Source organism: Apteryx mantelli, chromosome 26 (assembly GCF_036417845.1).
Source record: "Apteryx mantelli isolate bAptMan1 chromosome 26, bAptMan1.hap1, whole genome shotgun sequence".
NCBI classification, from domain to species: domain Eukaryota; kingdom Metazoa; phylum Chordata; class Aves; order Apterygiformes; family Apterygidae; genus Apteryx; species Apteryx mantelli.
This window is the reverse complement of record NC_090003.1, coordinates 9,281,269-9,298,783: the sequence shown is the minus strand read 5'-3', so window position 1 is coordinate 9,298,783 and position 17,515 is coordinate 9,281,269. Positions and strand designations below refer to the sequence as shown.

Below are 17,515 nucleotides of genomic sequence, written 5' to 3'. Positions count from 1 at the left end.
CACTGGGACATACCACTGGACCTGTGGTTGCAGAAAAATACTTCTTCATCTGGTTAAAGGAAAAAACTGTGTCGTCCCATTGGTATTTTTCTAAGTAACTTGATGCATGGTTCTAGTTTTCATACTGACGATACAGTAATGCAAACTAGTTTGGGCAAGTTGCAGTGAGTACGGGAGAGCCAGAGGTTCCCTTTACAGAGGGACAACAGCAGCCTTCTTCATGCAAAACTTTTGAACCTGCAACTACTTGGTTGCCTTCCAAAAAAGGCAGAAAAAAAACACATTTAGATGTTCTAAATTAAGTAGAAGTCACAGCTAATTGTGATCATTTAGTAATTTGTGAAGGAGCTGAGCTAAACCAAATATGTAAGACTTTTTTATCATTGCTCTAAATCAGAACTAGTTATACTATTAGGACAGATGAAAGTCCATAAACAATAACGAGTAAATTCAGAGGACTTCCGAAAACTTTAGAGAGTTTTGTTTGATTTCCATTTGTTGCCTTGGTCTTTAGTTTAGGAGGTTCCATTTCATAAAGCAATAGAGCTTCCTCCTTTCTAATTTGATAAAGGAAACTATCAATAATAATAAAGTTACTGCTAAAAATTGTCCTACGAAGCACAGAGATGTTGTCCAAAACATACTCAGGAATTTTCGCAAGGCTTCTGGAGAAAGAGTTGAAGAAGCCTACGCATCAATTGGGGTATGAAGGTCATTACAGTTAGCTTAAAGCTATTTGCACTTACATTCATGTTTCCACAACACCAGAGCACACTCCAGGGCCTGCAAAAAATCCCCTAGAATCGTTTATATCCCTCCCCCCAGCTCCTTACTCTAACATTGGCACCCTAGCGTGGGGCATAACTCCAGGAACAACCCCTTCTCCTCCCGCTGTTCACCTCCTCCCTTGGCTTCAGGCCCAGGCTGCTCTTAAATGAAGGTCATCAGGGCTGGCTCCACACACCTGCGCCATGGGCCGGGCCTTCCCCAGGCCCCGGGGGGGGCCGCTAGAAAGGATACGGGGTTTTTGGGGGGTGCTCTGTGACACTGTACGCGGCCTCACGAAGAAACGGGGGCCCGGCGTTGCCCCCCGCGGCGCTGCGGGCCCGGCCGAGGCGGCGACGGCCGCCATGGCGCCCGCCCCGCGGTAACCTTGGCAACGGCACCGGGCACGCCGACCGTTATTGGGGGGGGCGGGAAGGAAGTCTCGCGAGACTTGGCGTTCGGCCGCTGGCCCCCGCGCCGGCGGGTCTCGCGAGAGCGGCGCGCGGGTTGAGGTGGGAGGGGACGGCGAAGATGGCGTCGGAGAGCGAGCTGGGCAGGAAGTGGGACCGGTGCCTGGCGGACGCCGCTGTCAAGCTGGGTAAGGCCGGGGGGGGCGCGGGGCGGCCGCGGGAGGCGCGGGCCAGGCGCCCCGGGGCAGAGGGGGCACCACCGCCAGGCTCCCGGTGGGGAAGGGCCGCACCAGGCCCGGTCCCGTCTCCCGCCCCCACCCCCCCAGTCGTCGCCTCAGGGCCCGGCCTCGACCGGCGACGGTGTGTGTGTGGGGGGGGTCCCGCGGCCCGGCGTCCCCTCACGGCCCGGCGTCCCCGCGGCCTCTTGTCCCCTCGCCGCCCGGAAGGCAGCCGCGCCGCCCCGGGCCTGGCAAGGTGACCTTGGGCGCAGCCCCCCGCTGGGGCCGCCCCTGGCCTTACCGGCGCCGCGGAGCGGAGGCTCGTTTTTCACCTCCGGTTAATCCCTGCTGAAGGTCCCTGAGGGCGCCGGACAGGCTCCGGCTTCCCCTTGCCCTGAGCGGCCTGGCCGGGGAGGCTCGGTGAGGTCCCTCAGTGCCGCCGGGCAGGTCTCGCCGCGGTGGCGGCTCGGTTTGATAAATCTCCTTCTGCCGAGCCGGCCGCATCGCTCCGGGCGCAAGGCGGACTGTGCTCATTAAAAGAAACGCACGGCGTGATACGCTCAGCGCCTTGGCATGTGCTGCTTACTACAGCACGTGCGGTTTGACATTGAAACGCTTCCCCTCTGATGTCCCAACCTTGCAGGCCGTTATGTGTTTTCTTTAAGTATGAAAACAGTTCTGTTGACTCCCCCCCCCCCAATGTTTCTTTGTCCTTAAAGTTAGGAACGTGCACATGTCTGCAGAATCTGTACTTTTGGTGTACAACAAACTGTATATAACATTTCATTAAAGCTGATAGAGTGGCTATAATTATGCATGTGCAGTTCAGTGCTGTTCCAGTGACAGGCTGTCAAATTAACTGGAGGAGGGATGTGGCTTTAAAGAATGTGTCTGCCCAACACAGATCTTTGAATACAATGTATAAAACAAAAAGTGAAATATCAGATGTGAAAGGTGTGGGTTCCATGTTGGCGCTGGAGTTTTTCTTAAAACCATAAATAATATCTCAAAAATGTGAATGTTTATTTTTTGCTGTAGTGGCCTTATGCTTGAAAGCTGGTGAGGAACTCTGTGTTTTTGTTGCCTAATGCTTTTCCAAGCTGACGAGGAACTCTGTGTTTTGGTTGCTTAATACTTTTCCATTAGAAAAGATGTTTAATTGTTTTGAGTAAACTGAAACTTCCATTGTTTATAACAGGCCTTTGAAAAGTGTCAAGTGCTCCAGAGCAGTGTTTTGTCTTATGAAATTCTATTCAAGTTTGTCTGACAAACATGTCCAGATATGTTTATGTTTCCGTAGCATTGCTTGCTTTATCATAAAAAATTAAGTATGCCAAATTATAAACTAAAACTTGTTCCATGCTGCAGCTGTGCATGTAGGAATCCTGTACATGGAAAGCCTCTCTGGGAGGTTGAAAGAAATGGATTCAGACTTCGTTATGACGCAGCGTGTCATTCCAGCAGGCCATTCTTTTTCATTTGGTGTTCCCTTCCATCCTGCAGTGGTGATGGATGAAAGAAAGTGTGATTAGATTTTCTGCACTAAAACTCTAGACCAAAAATTCCCAGTGTTAGCTTCACGATGACTAGGGGCATTGAGTAGAGATCTCAGTAAAATTCAAGTTCTTCAGTAGGCCACGTAAAAAGGACACGTGGGCTGCAGTTCTTAATTTGGGAACCATAGCACTAGACCTAGCGTGATGTCCTCGGACACATGTTTCTTTTTATGTGTCATTGCATTTTTCTGTTTTGTGTCCTTTCATCCAGTAATTGATCCAGTAACTGCAGCATCTGTGGAACAACCTACTTCGTGGTGTTAACAACAAATGGCTTGAGTGTGAATTTTGAAAGTTGTAAGAGCCCAGGAGCTGCTTCTGCTCCAGCAGTTAGTGACTGAAGATGATGATGGCCTTTAGATATGAAATGAGCTGGTGACCTAGCTATGGGGACTGTTAAACAAGTGCTGACACAAACTTTCTCAGAGTGTCTCAGTGGAAATGGTTGTTTTCTTTGCAAGGACTTTAAAAACTTGTGTGGTTGTGATGACCGGTTTCATAATATTACTGTAATGTTTGCTGGCATCTCTGATAAACAAGGATGGTTGTTGTTGTAGAAAGAAAGAAAATGAACAGAATTCTTTACTTGAGATTTCTGTCACTTGTTATGTGGGATATAAAAGTTAACCAAATCCTTAGTAGCTCTTTGTCAGACTTTTCCTTTGGGTAGCCGTAGTTTCCTTCCTGCACGTTCCTTTACATCCTTCCTGAGCATGATCGCCAGATACGTATTTCCAGCCAATGGCTGGGGAAGAGAAACATTGTGAGTGGCCTTGTGTTTTCCCATTTTGGATGCTGTAAGTAAAGGAAGGCACTGAATTCTGAAGCCTTGCATGCAGGATGGTTTCCCAATGTCTGTCAGAACTGTAGACACAGATAACTACTATGACTTTATTTGCAGGATGGAGGGGCTTGGGGGAGAGAAGAAAGTGAGAAGGGGAGGTAGCATCTATTGGCATAACTCTAATAGCAATTGTATATTTTTAAATGATAGCTGGGAGCTATGCAGTCTGTCCTGTCTTGCATTAATTTGTCAGGGTTTTGACTACAGTTGCTTGAGCCAATTTGTTTGTAATTGGCTATATAGCTTGTAATTATGCAGTATTGTTTTAGTTGGAAATCAAGTTCCTGGAAGGATTGCCAGTAAAATGTCCAAAATATGTGTATGTCTTATGTTACATCTTTAAGTGCAATATCATATTTTTGACTTCTTGCTCATTCCCTGTGCACATTTTGCAACTTTGTATTAAAACTCTCCCCCCCCCCCCCCCCCCGCTACTTCAAAAGAGAATACACTGTCAAATCTTGATAAGACAGTATTTAATTTAAAAGAGCAAATGATACTGTGAGCCTTTAGGTATGCCTGCACAGGACTTTGAAACATAGTTAAATGCAGCTTAGGTGCTAACCTCCTTTTATTAGGGCTGACATAGTTTATTTATTTGTTTTGTTAATGATGAGGCTGCATCTAGGTAGATCAAATTCTTTTTTCTTCCCCTTCCCTTTCTAAACCTAGTAACTGCACAGTGGGAAGGTTTTGTGTGTAGTTGCTTGGTCAGCCAAGAAAGTGCAAACCAAGCTGTTTCTCTGATGGGCAATCTAGGTCACGTTGACTCCAGCTGTGTACAGTTTTCAAGACTGTTCACCTGTGCAGTCACTAATATAATTTAACTTTCCATTCTATCTCTCCTCCTGATACTGATTTTCTTACTCATCAGAAAGTTTACTCGTTTCATGTGTGGGGAAAGAGAATCCATCCCCAGTGGCTTTCTTCTCAAATTGCAAAACGTTAAGCTCCTATGTCCTCTCCAGCTATCCCAACCAATTCTTCCTTACTCTTTTTATCAGTAGAGTTCTGTGGAGAAAAGACATGGAAGTAAATAGTATTGTGGTCATCTTCCATCCCACTGGCTTTCAACCTTGACCTCAGATTTGCACTTTGGAAGACAGTTAACTCATGAAAGACTGACAAAGTTGCTCTCCTCTCATTTTGGAGGAATGATTCTTACATGCTGTTCCCAGAGAACAGTGAGGCAATAAAGACTGTGTGTGTGTTTTCTATTGAAACTATTGTACTTTTAAATGACTTAAATGCTGTAATTTACCTGCTACTATCAGGTAATCCTGGGAAAGCTGTTTGCTTCTCAGTTTGTATGTTAAGTTGCCAGGCTGAAGTTTGTTATTTGCAGGAGAGGCAAATGTTTTGATGTGTGTCTGTGTCTGACCAAAATTCAGCCTGGAAGCTTTTAAATAACCCACTGTAGTAATGTTCCTTTTCCTCTAATCCTGTTTTGACATCTGAAAATAAAACTCTCCCAATCCCTTTTTAATAGGAACTTTATTTAAAAGAAAAAGGCCACTTTAATTCTGCTACAGTTATTATGCGATTTCTTCTGGCTTGCATTCTCTTACCTTCTTGAATAGCTGTTTTTGTTAATGGCAAGGGTGAACATGTATTGTTTGTGTCATTCCGCAGACTGAATTTTTCAGAAAGATTCATTGTATGGATTTCAATGTCAGTATTTTTAAATAATGCTTTACATGGTTATGAATAGGATAAAGTCAATCTATATAATGATAAAACTTGATTACACTTTCTGAAAACTGGATTAGGCTTTTTCTAAATATACAAAAATGCTGAGATTCCTGTTCTAAAGTGTAGGGGTTTTTTGTTTTGTTTTGTTTTTGTCTGCCTATCATAATGTGGCTAACTAAGCTATGAGGACAAAAGACTTTCTTGACTTGGAATTTTGTTTTTAATGATGGAGAACATGAATATTATGCAAGCACACAACTGCGTTATTATTTGGACTTCACTTGTAATCCTAAATTATTTTCCTCTATCATACAGGAGAGGATCCAATTCTACTAGTTGTGTCTTGCAGCAGACAAATTAGTGTAAATACTAACTGCTTATGGCTCACTGGGGCTGTGTGGGAGGCAATGGAGCCAACAAAAAGACGGCTCATTTTAAAGAGCTGGACAAGCACTGTTTGAAAAATAGGCTTTTAGTCAAAAGTCTAACAGCAATATTTAATTACGTTGTTAGCAGAACTCTGAATGCATTGCCCACCTAAATATTAAGTGACTATTATCTCCTTTTGGAAAAAGGACAAAAAGTCTTTTCTTGCGGAGGGGCCCTCTTTATGAATCTAGTTCTGTGTTCCCGTAACTGCGCTGTCTCCTGGTGTCCTTCCTAAAGGAGGCCTTTGCTTCAAATTTCAGAGCTCACCTCCTCAAAAGCAGCTTTACTGTTCCAGGGAAGGACTTAAAAAGAGAGAGAGCAGCTCTCTGAGCTGGCGTTTGAGGGACCATCTGACCGAATTGGGAAACTCTGCCCTCCCTAAAGAAACCGGATCAACTAACTAGCCCAAGCTGTGAGTGAAGCTGGGGGAAGTCCTATTTAGAAACCCTAGACTGAATAAGGTCTGCTCTGCTGGAAATGAATCCAAATGGCACTGACTTTCTTGTCCTCTACATCAGTGTGCTGATAAGACACCAGCTGTGCCTTCTTCAGGAGTTGGCATGTGATGACACTGTCCAGGGGAAGGGGACTTCACTTATTTTTTTTGGTCCATGAGACATGACTGCAGTAGGTAGGAACACTTCCCACCTCTTTGGTCTTTGATACATCGGATTTAGTTTGGTGAGAAAATTCTGAGGAACCTAAGGGCTGCTGGTGTGTCCTTGCTAGTGATAAACTGGTAGCGAGAGATTTGAGAAGGAGCCAGGTTTTTTTTCTGTGGCATTTCTGCTAGTAAGTGAGATGCCATTGTAAGACTTCTTGCTCTAAATTGTCCCTGTTTCTTAGCTGGGCCAGCAGACGTCAGTAATGGTCAACCTATATTGGATGGGGGTGGAGAAGCATGATTGCCAACTCTCATAGCTGTGCTTGCAAAAGCCCTAAACGTGAATGTGTTTACTCCAGCAAAACTTTTATTTATTGCAATATTATTGTTATCACTAGTGGCGTCATTTTATTACAGTAAGACAAGGTAGAGTTTTCTGTCAGAGTTGTATTGTCCGTATTACGAGTATCTTGCTGGTCTGGTACATACATGCTTCTAACGCAAGTGCAACCCTGATTTTACTTTAAGAGCAGCTTTCTCTCTTTTCCCCTTCCCCTTTTAAAAGCAGGAGGAAACACATGTGCCCTCTTGTCTCACCAGCTCGTTCACCACTCTGGGTATGAGCCGTTCCTGGCCGGGCTACGAGACTCTTATCGCTGTGATTGCTTAGGAGGTCGTGGGCTGACACTGATACTTCCAGCTGCTATGTGTCCATGTGTGAAAGTCCTGATGTTTATCTAAGGTTAGCCTTTGGATAGCGGTTGAACTGCAGGAGTGCTTGGGGGTGAAAGTGCCCCCTGAAAGCATGTCAAGATTTTTACATTGTACTGGAATTTGGATACTTTTATTTTGTCATTCCAAGTATTCGGTGTTGCTACAGTCAAATGCAAGAGCAAAACAAAACGTGCTTTTTTCCTATTACTTCCTAGATTACTTAGTATATAGTTTCACTGTGTTTTCTTCTAGTGTCCTTGCTCATTTTTCTTCCTGCTATGTAAACAATCCACGCAACAGGGGAGATGAGAAAGCAAGCTTCAAAGTTGGTGTTTGAAGAAAATTTGATTCCTGCCACAAAAGACATAGCTAAGAGCCTGCTTAAAATTAGTTCTCTCAGTAAATAAGTGATTGCATGGTCTCAGATTTCTACCTGACGGTAGGTGCTGTTCTGTAAAGGTTCTCCTATAAGAAAAAGGCTCTGTTCCCCATTTTTGCACAATAGTTATCTGTGTTTCTTGTCAAAGTGGGCTTTTTCTGTTTTTTTTGGGGGGGGGAGAGAGGAGAAACACTCTATGACAAGAGAAGGTGGATAGTTTGAGAATGAGTTGTCTGAGTTTTTTGTTTATTTGTTTTTAAGATCTTCAGTTTTCTTTAATGCTTCTTTACGTCAAACAAATTCTAGTGCGGTACTGAGCAGATGCTCACTTGAAACCTGCGGTGTGTCAGGCCTGTGGATGAGAACTGCTGTTAAACCTTGAAGCTGTTGCTTTCACTGTCCCGAAAGTCAAACTAAACTACTGAGCTATTGCAGGATTTCTTGCTGCTGATGGAAGCTGTCTTTCTAGCTGAGAAGAAATCTTCTGTGTCCTAACTAGTCGAGGACTAGATCGCTAAAAGCCTGTTTCAGAGAGTCTAGCCCATACAGAGTGGTTGCCACTTTTTTAGAACTAAGAAGCCATCTTCCAGGAGCTGCTACTTCATTTTATTGTAATAATTTATTTTGTTTAAATGCAAAATAACAGAATATGAAGGAAGGGAGGCTAAAGTTCTGTGTTTTGTATTTGAGTATAAGGAATGGGAGAGGAGAATTGTCTGATGACAAAAAGAAAACTGTTAAGTAATTGGAAAGCTTCCAACTGCCATAGTAACAGCAACACCTCTGCCAAATGCCAAGGAGCATATTTTAATCCTTCTATCTTAAGTTTCAAGCTACTGAAGACAAGTATATCTAGGTGTGGCTGTCTTGATAGTTGCTTCAGCCTGTAGCTACTTGGGTAGCCTAGGAAAGAATTGTGTAGTATCTCTGTTGGAGGGACTGTTGATTAAATTTAAAATTTACAGAAAAAGCTTTTCCCAGATGTTCTACTGGGGCAGGAGTCCATCTTGAAGATTTGTGTTTCTCTATGAGACACTTTTATGATGTCCTGTTGGGTATATGGCGCGTGCTCGTCTGTGTGTTAGATTGATTTGAGGTACCATGACATTTTTCTTGGAAGGTGTATGAGCCAGAAAAGTAGAAAGAAAACGTTTCTGAGACTGGGCGCTCTGCCTAATGCCAATTCCTCCTGGTTCTCTTGGTACCTAAGCGGCCAGGAACGCTTATTGGGGAACGGGAGTAACATGTCCACAGAACCATCCTGTCCCCTGTTGACAATGACTGTAAATGAGTTTGGGCTAAATTGATAGAGGTAGGGTGGAAGAGGCTGTTTTTCTAGTTAAACATTTTAAACTGTCAGAGAAGGTGAAAAATGCGTTGTACTCTTTCCTGTGGCCTTTTCCTCCAAAGAGTCTGTCATGCAAGAAAGGGAGGGAGACTGTGCCCAGCATGGATCAAGCCCTTAGCTTTTCCATGTTCGTTTGTTTTTATTGTAAGATAAACCTTTCATGTTTTATTGTTATGAAGTTAAAGCCTGGCCTAGAGGTGCTGATCTTTAGTGGAAACAGCTGCAGACTGAGTGTCCCTTGGTCAGGTGGGAGGCTCTTTGAAGCAACATGTTGCCTCTTTAAAAGGAAATTGAGCATGTGAGAACCTTAAACCTGTAAAACTCATCAGCAGCTCTGCCATTGTTTATCTCTTGTGTAACTTTATATAGAATTAAAGTGAAATGCATTACTTTGTTCCCAAGAAAAGATGGGTTAGCCCCCCCCTTGGTCTTGGAGACACAGGAAATGACCACACAACCCCAAATACTTCCTAGTGGAATGAAGATGAGTGACAAACTATCCACAGAAAGAGCTGCTTAACCAGGCAGGGTAAGAAATTAAATGTAGCTAAAGCTTCTGATTTTAAGTTAAAACCAATACCGACTGTTCAAGCCAACTAGAGAAGAGCAAATGTCCGTGCCCTGGCTTGCATGAGTGGGGAGAGCAGAACATTTCTTGTTGAAAGAGTGTTTTGATAAGCAACAGTTCTCAGCATAGTTTCTAGCCTGTTCTCCAGTAGGAAGTGGAATGAACCTAACTGACTTTGGGATCAAGGAAGTGAAGAAAGCTTTGTTTTTCAAGTTGCCTTCTTGTATAGAAAACAAAAACATTAGCTGTCAGATCTCCTCTTTTATTTCCATGTAGCTTTTCGTTAACCTAGAGCAAGGTCCCAGATCTCTTACCATCATCTTTCTAAACTAATCTGCCGCCGTACTCCTCTTCCTGTTGGAGTAGGGTGGGGTGATGGCCTCTAAAACTGACACCGTGTTGTTTTTGTGGGAAGCAATTAAAAATAAAAACCCTTTTTCTAGAACCAGACTTATCACTTCTTCAGAATTTTTTAATTGTATGCGCTCCAATAACTATAGTACCACAGTTACCTGCAGTGATTGCTGTACTTAAACGAATGTGGTAGGAAAAAAACTTGGAAAAAAACTTAGAAAAAACTTATCCTTCTGTCTTAAAAAGTCAATCATGTGAGACCATGCTTAACAGTGGTGCTGGGCATTAATGCGTGGGAAGACCTAGCTTTTGTTTTAGGCCTTGTATTGATTTGCATTTGGCAGAAATAATACATTTTTCACCTCGAGTGTTTTCTGTAGCATCCCTGATGGCCAACAGCAAGGGGCATTGATGGCATCTGTGTGGTGCCCTTGCAAATGGGGGTGTAATGTGAGAGTGCATCTGAAGGGGGTGTAGAGAATACAAAATAATGCTTTCTAGATGTAGGCAGCAAGATAGCTACTATATTAACTATAGCGGCTTCCTTAGCACAACCTTTTTTTAAGACAAAAAAGTAACCAGTTTACCAGCGCACTGGTAAGTAGGCTTGTGGGTTTGACTGGTAACATGGAAAATGTGGCGACATTAGCAATTGCTTGGGCTCTGCATCTGGATGATGCACAGTTTGTCATCCTGTAAATCATTTCTCATTGATTAGCTAAACTGTTTGGATTGGCAGAGGGAATCTGTTCTTGGAAAGGAAGCGCAGAACAGTATCGCTCCCTGCATGACAGGCCGCCTCAACTGGACAGTTCAAACAACACCTAGTGCTGTCTGAACTGAAAGTAATTACCTCCAAAAGTCATATTTGGACCTAAAGTACAACAGAGCAAAACAAAAAGGCAGCATAACTACATATTGTAGAAGACTGTCGGAGGGAGCTATGTCAGAGGGCCAAACAGTTGTCCATTGGATGAATTCTTGAAGATAGTAATTATCCTTAATAGCATAAACATTCGGCTCAAGCCAACACCAGCTGCGTTATAGCAAAGGTACAGAAGGAAGGCCCTGCCTGGGGAGGGGGAGTGGAGGCATTAGCATGGATGAACTACTGCTCTTAGTAATCCTTGATGTCCCTTCCCCTCTGAACGTAAATGCTGGGCAGTGGCGCAGGATGAGTAGGGCGAGCTGTTTATAAAAGATTCTCCAAGTATTGTATCTCCTACTCTCCAAAGTGCAGAAGAGGCCTGAAGCTCTGACTGGACATCTGAAGAACTGAGACTTTCCTTAGCTGTGCAAATGATTAGAGTGAAAACCTGACCTTCTGCGAAATGCTCGGTTTCTAAGGTGTCTGGGGGAGTTATGTCAGGACCACTTGGCAGGCGGTCAGAGTTCTTCCCTGCAATTGCATGTTTTGTAAGCCTACTCTAAAGCGGTAATGACCTGGTAAAGTAGTTACCTCTATCGCAATTGGATCTAATGAAAGTATGCAATAAAATGGAAAGAGTTTTCAAAAGCAGCTCTGCTTTCCAGTTCTTGATAAATACAGATAGTGAAGTCAAGTGGAGAGTAAATACCAGGGTTTTTGTTTAGACAGTCATCTCTGTTTTAATATTCAAGGTTTTTTTTTAATCAATGAAAAGCAGAGGGTGCTTAATTAATTTATTAGATAGTACAGTGAGTGTTGTTTCAGTAATCTGTGCTTCAATAGGAGCTACCGTTAGTGTACTCTTTGCAAGGAAAAAGGTTTAAAGAGCAAAAGGAAACTAAAAAAAGATGACTCCTGTATGCCAAGAGGGTATAGGATTCTTTGGCATTGTTCTGGACTTGACCCATTTAGTAATGCATTCAACAGGAGCTTAAAAAAGGATCACATGATTTTAGGACTACTTTAAAAAGAACTTTTTAATTAATAAAACCCAGTACATGTCAGTTAGATTTCATGCATTAAAATGAGAGAATTCAAATCCATAATGGAATGGGTTTTTTGGTTTTTTTTTTTTTGCAAAATAAACCTGAAACTGTTAATGTTTTTAGGGAGCATAGGTATGGCTTTTTTAACTGTTGTCTTTAATGCATATAACTAAAGGTAGAATTTATCCACTAAACTCAAATTTTTCACTGTTATATTTATTGAGTTTTGAGAAGAATTTTGCAGACTTGCCTGACTTCTTACAAGAAATCATAAGTGCACCTTCCAAGGAAAGCAAAAATTATTTTTAAATATGCCAACGAAGTTCTTTAATGGTGCTGGATAAAATTTTGTACTGCTGCAATTATGTCTATATATAGTATAAGGATGTGAAAAGTCATTCGTTCCTAATGTGTTTAAATATGCTCCATAATGAATGTTGTGGATGTGAAAGATAAGCAGCCTGGAGCTTTCTTTTGCAAGGTATAGAGTAACACAAAGCATCGAAGTTTTGCTGCCCTCCGGACACACATTGAAGTAGTTAAAGTAGTGAGATAAACGAAATACAATAAGATATTCATCTGCAAAATCTAAAGCTCGAGGACACAATAAGTTTTCATTTAAGTGTTTTTCATTTACTGACAGTGCACCGAATAAATCTTGCTTCCACATTGTAGATGGTGACAGAAATTCAGTAACTTTCCCTGGGATGAGGATTTAGTTTGTTTCGCAAATCTTTCCAATTATGATGTCCTTGAATGGATAGGGATTCACATCTGAATTAGCTGCTTGAATTTATTTAAGAAAATAAGAATTCTTTTTTCAAGAATACTTTTATTTTTTAAGAATACTTTTTGTGTGTGTGTGCTGAAATACCATCTGTTATGGTATTTCTGAGCCAGAACAAAGAATTAATGAAAAGAACTTAATTATTTTCCATTGCTATGCATTATCTTAGTCCTCACTCGCTGCATTTCTTCCTACAGGTGCTGGATTTGGATTAGGAATTGTTTTCTCAGTCATCTTCTTCAAAAGTAAGTATATTGTGCTAACTTTGACTGCCTGGATTCCTAACTTGTGTCTGTTGTGGGTGTACTTTAAAACCAAGAAATCTGAGGCATGTAAGACTTAATCAGCGTGTTATACCAACTCCTTCATTATTGCTCATTTCTTCTCAGTTGAAATGCAGTTATCTAAACTTCTGGCTGTTGTGTAACAAGGTTGTTATATGTGGCATCTCTCTGAATTCCTACTGTGCTCAACTCAAGTTTTGGAATTGCAGAAAACCCTGAGCCAAATTACTAGAGCCGTGTGTCTAGACATCATCTTATGCCAGTCTTGCTGGGGTTTTAAAGCTAATCTCGGTTCTTTTTTTAATTATGCTTTGTTAACAGAATAATTTTCAGTAATATCTTGAGTTCAGAGTTTACTCTCTCATTCTAAATACGATAACTTATTGCTTACTCTTGTTGTCTTTCTGACGTGGATTTTTTGGCTTTGTGGATTTTGTGGGTTTGGTGGGGTTCTTTTTGTTTGGTTGGGTTTTTTTAGATGTTAGGACTCATAGAATTTAAATGCCTAATGTGCATCTTCATAGTCATTTATTGCTTCTAGGCATTTGTTTGACAAGACTATCAATGTAGTGTGAAATGAAGAGCTTTTTCTGAATTTTGTTTTTCCCTCTGCTTACCTTCCGCACAGGAAAGACATGGCCTATTGCTTTTGGGTCAGGGATGGGATTAGGAATGGCTTATTCCAATTGTCAACATGACTTCCAGTCTCCGTATCTTCTCCATGGCAAATTCGTAAAAGTAAGTACCACTACTAGTTACTACTAATTAGTAACTAATTATTAGCATTAAATGGTACATCTAGACACCACTTAAATGGATATTCCTGTGCCTTTCCCCAAAAATACCAGTTAGAAGAAACTTGTGTTTCCCTGCTCTTAAGGTATTTTGAATATCCGGTGCATAGGATTAGCTTAGCAGATCCTGTGGGTAGGTTTTCCCACAACTCGTAAACATGTCTAATAAAATACATATTAGAAAAGCTGAAAAAATAAGTTAAGAGTAACATTCTGTCTTCAGCCTTGGAAAGGGACCAGCTAGGAAGAAACTGTAAGTCATGTCAGGCATGTGTTTCAGTGGATCTGCGTGTAGAAGCAAGGCTTTAATATTTTGTGGGTTTTTTTGCAACACGAAAACGCGAATCATTCTTAAGTTTTGTGGCTTGTTTGGCTGGATAGTCATGTAATAGTCTGAAGAAGTTGTATGCTTTTAAAAGTATTGAAGAGGATAATTTAAATGACTTATGAGCATTATCATCACTGACGCTGAAATAAAATATTTAAAAATAGATTAGAAGAATAGATTAGAAGGAACCATCTGCATTCTTACAAACTACCTATAATGACTTAGAGTGCACTAAGTCTACAGTTTAACTCCATTAATATTCTCTTTATTTCTTCACATGTAGAAGTTGGGACTGTTCTTGTGCTAATTTATTGTTGTGGCATGTAGGAAAAATTGGGTGTTTTGAACCTGCGAAGCCATGTACTGCTAAAAGCATTTCAGTGATACCACTGGAGAGACATATTTACAGTTAATTTATTACTTTAGAAAGTAATGGTAAAATGTTCTGCCAGAAGCTTTTCATGGCAAGTAAAAAGAATGCAAAAATTGATCGTGTATCTCTCTTTGGCCTGATAAAAGAGGCTTGAAGATATTTTTAGTCTTTTTCCGGATGCATCTAGAGGCGAAAGTTAAGCCCAGTCCTCCTTAGATTTATTGGCAGATTGGCCTTTGCCAGCCCTCTGCAGCCTTACCAGACATACCTGTTTGAGAAGAGTCTCTCCAGCTGACTAAAGAACTGCAAACAGTATCAAGACTCTTGTACTACTTCTCCAAAATGTAATACTTTGGATAGCAGTACAGAGTAACTGGGCCTCATATCCAGCTGATACAGCATTCCCAGCTACATCCCAGTGATGTTCTAGAACCAGAAGTCTGTGCATGACTCCTCTGGCCACATTTGTTAGCAGAAAGCTAATGCATTTTTCATGTTTCATTCTGAGAGTATTCTTCCAGCTTAGGTCCTCAAAAAGAAACCGGAGTGAAATGTCTATGAGTTTACGTGAGGGGTAAATGCCTTGTTCACATGTCCTGAGAAAATGGTGTTCACTGAAAGATGGTTTTTACTAGGGATGCTGGGCAACAAAAAGTCAACTTTCGGGTCAGCCTGGTAGGGGTTTTTATTTGGATTAAGGACTAATCTGTGCTCTGGAGCAAGGGTGGTCCTTCGATGCATGAGGTAATTGAAAGGACACTTCCCAGAAGCAGCACAGCTGCCTGCATGGCACAAGACTAGACAAATAGTTTCCAGCACACTGTCTCCACTAGCTTTCTCTGGCACAAAGAGGCTGAACATGCTGAGAGAGGGAAGAGGCAGATGAAGCCGTCTAATGGTTAATGTCATTAATTCTCTCCAGAATGTAGTGTCATGGCTAATTGCTCCAGGGCTATTACAGCAAAATTATTTCATTTCTGGTGGTTAGGAGTGTTGGAAAATATTGTTGCATTATCACTCATCTGTTTTTTCCTAGCAAATACTGTTATAACAAAACTCTTTAGGACTTCCTTTACAAAGCTGGGGTTTTGTTCAAATGCTAACTTGTCAAAACGCAAGAGCCTGCAAGACAGATCAGCTTTATTAAAAGAGAGAGAAATGGAACATGCATTGACTTGAATGGAATTTATTTCTAGTTTTCTGAAGCTGTCAAGTTCCTAGGCTCCTAGGATAACTGAGATTGGAAGGGACTTCAGGAGGTCATCTAGTCCAACCTCAAACCACGATCCACTCTGAAGTCAGATGAGGTTACTCAGGGCTTTATCCAGTCTGGAGTCTTGATTCTTCAGAATCAAGTTCTTAATTCTGAATCCTGAGTGAGAATGAGACAGGACAGAGGACCCTCATGATACCAAATAAACAGGAGATTACAAAGCGACTTCACACCCGTTCTGGGTGTGACTATCATCACACTGCCCATTCTCTGGATTATTAAATTGATGGTAGAACATTGACACCAGTAGAAGAGGCCATTCATCTAGAGCAAGCGACTACTTAAAATGCAGTAAAACTCAAATCAGGAGTCATAAAATTCTGAGGGCTCTTTAAGTCTTTTGATCAAGTGAATTTCCCTGTGACTTCAGCTGAAGTTAAAATTTGCATCCAGCAGTAATTCCTGGACTTAAAATTGTATGTCTGAAAATTAGGTTGCCTAGGTTGCCTCACAGAATGCTAAGTATCGCTTTCCAGATATTTAGCCTGTATTATTTATCACCAAAAAAACCCTGTACTCCTGTAGCAATGTGGATTATATTGCTTTGCAACAATACGAGGAGAAGTTCATCAATTGGAGTCTTTCCTTCTGCCCTTTGAGGAATTGATTTCTATCTGATAGTGCAGACTGAATAGTTAACTTGAAAGCACCATAATTTTGGGGGTTTTTGAAGTACCCAGTTTATCAGAGCGGAGGCTTATGTGCATGAAAACATGGCATGTTTCCTGTATGAAAATAGCTGCTTAACTTCTCCGTGGTCAACTCCTCAATCTAGCCAAGGACAAAAATGTTAGCCTACCTTCTGGAAATATTATGAGGCTAAGTGGCTTGCTCTACATCGTACAGCGCCTTCCATGTAAGGAACCCAAATGGCTTTTTAATAATATAAGCCTTCTTGCTTTACAGGAACAGTGACTAATGGCTAAGACTATCCCAGTGGGAAGGAAGGAGAAATCAATGATTATTCCTCAGGAATACTGAAGTGCCCCTGGAATAAGCCAACATTCTTCAGTAACGATCGCCAGTAACTCTTTATACTCCAACAAACTGTTTCTGTACATGAAACAAAGTTCTGTTCCTTGTTTTGTATCTTGTGTCTGGAAAGTGCAAGGAAGAGCTCTTCTGGGAAATAAATAAAACAAAAATGGCCTTCTCTGGTGTGTTGACTTTGTATGTGAGTGAGAGCGAGAGAATGCAAGGAGAGGACTTCATTTTGAATACCTAGCAGCTGTGACCACCTGGGTAAAGCCACTGTGAAAGTTCTTCAGAAAAGACAGCCGTCGAATGTTCCTCTCCAATCTTGAAAGGCAACCCCCATCAAATATACAGTTCAAAGAAGTCTTCCCACCTCATAAATCACCCGCTAGACCCCTGCTGCTGGTGCCGGTGTTTGGAGAGGAATATAAATACTCCTATGTCCTGTTTGTTCAGTTGCCCTTTAGAACTGGAATTTTGTCCTCTCCGAAGAGGCATAATAGAAAAGGGCAAATCCGAACTGCGTGACTAACTCAGCTAGCTGATGTTGTCTCTTGAAGCTTTGAGTCGTGGAGCGAATGAAGTTTGAAACTTTCCTGGTACAGGGGGCTAATTAAACAGATGCACAGGTCATCTGGCTCAGAGCCTACATTTTAGGTTGATTGTTTTTTCATCCCTCTTCTGTGGGAGAACGTTTAGATTTCAGTGTCTGGGAATGGGTCACAAATATTTAAAGCTATTTATTGCCCTGGCAAGTCACTGATCCAAATACTCCCTTGTACTTTACGTTTACCACAGTCCTTGTAATTATTTGTTGGCATGTAGCCTACCGCTCTTCTCTTGACTCGAGAGGTCTCCTTCACCGCTTCTTTACTCGGCGCATTTTTGTAGCTGTTGAGATGACTC

The 17,515-nt window shown here is 41.8% G+C and overlaps 1 protein-coding gene across 1 annotated transcript; it reads left to right on the top strand.

Annotated features, from left to right (window-relative positions):
- The first annotated feature begins 1,260 nt into the window (after positions 1-1,260).
- On the top strand, positions 1,261-16,787 carry MICOS10 (mitochondrial contact site and cristae organizing system subunit 10). The gene is made up of 4 exons (XM_013946137.2): positions 1,261-1,363; positions 12,780-12,827; positions 13,495-13,604; positions 16,541-16,787. Exons 1-4 carry the CDS (start codon positions 1,297-1,299, stop codon positions 16,547-16,549), a joined length of 234 nt encoding a protein of 77 aa, XP_013801591.1. The 5' UTR covers positions 1,261-1,296; the 3' UTR covers positions 16,550-16,787.
- The last annotated feature ends 728 nt before the right edge of the window (positions 16,788-17,515 follow it).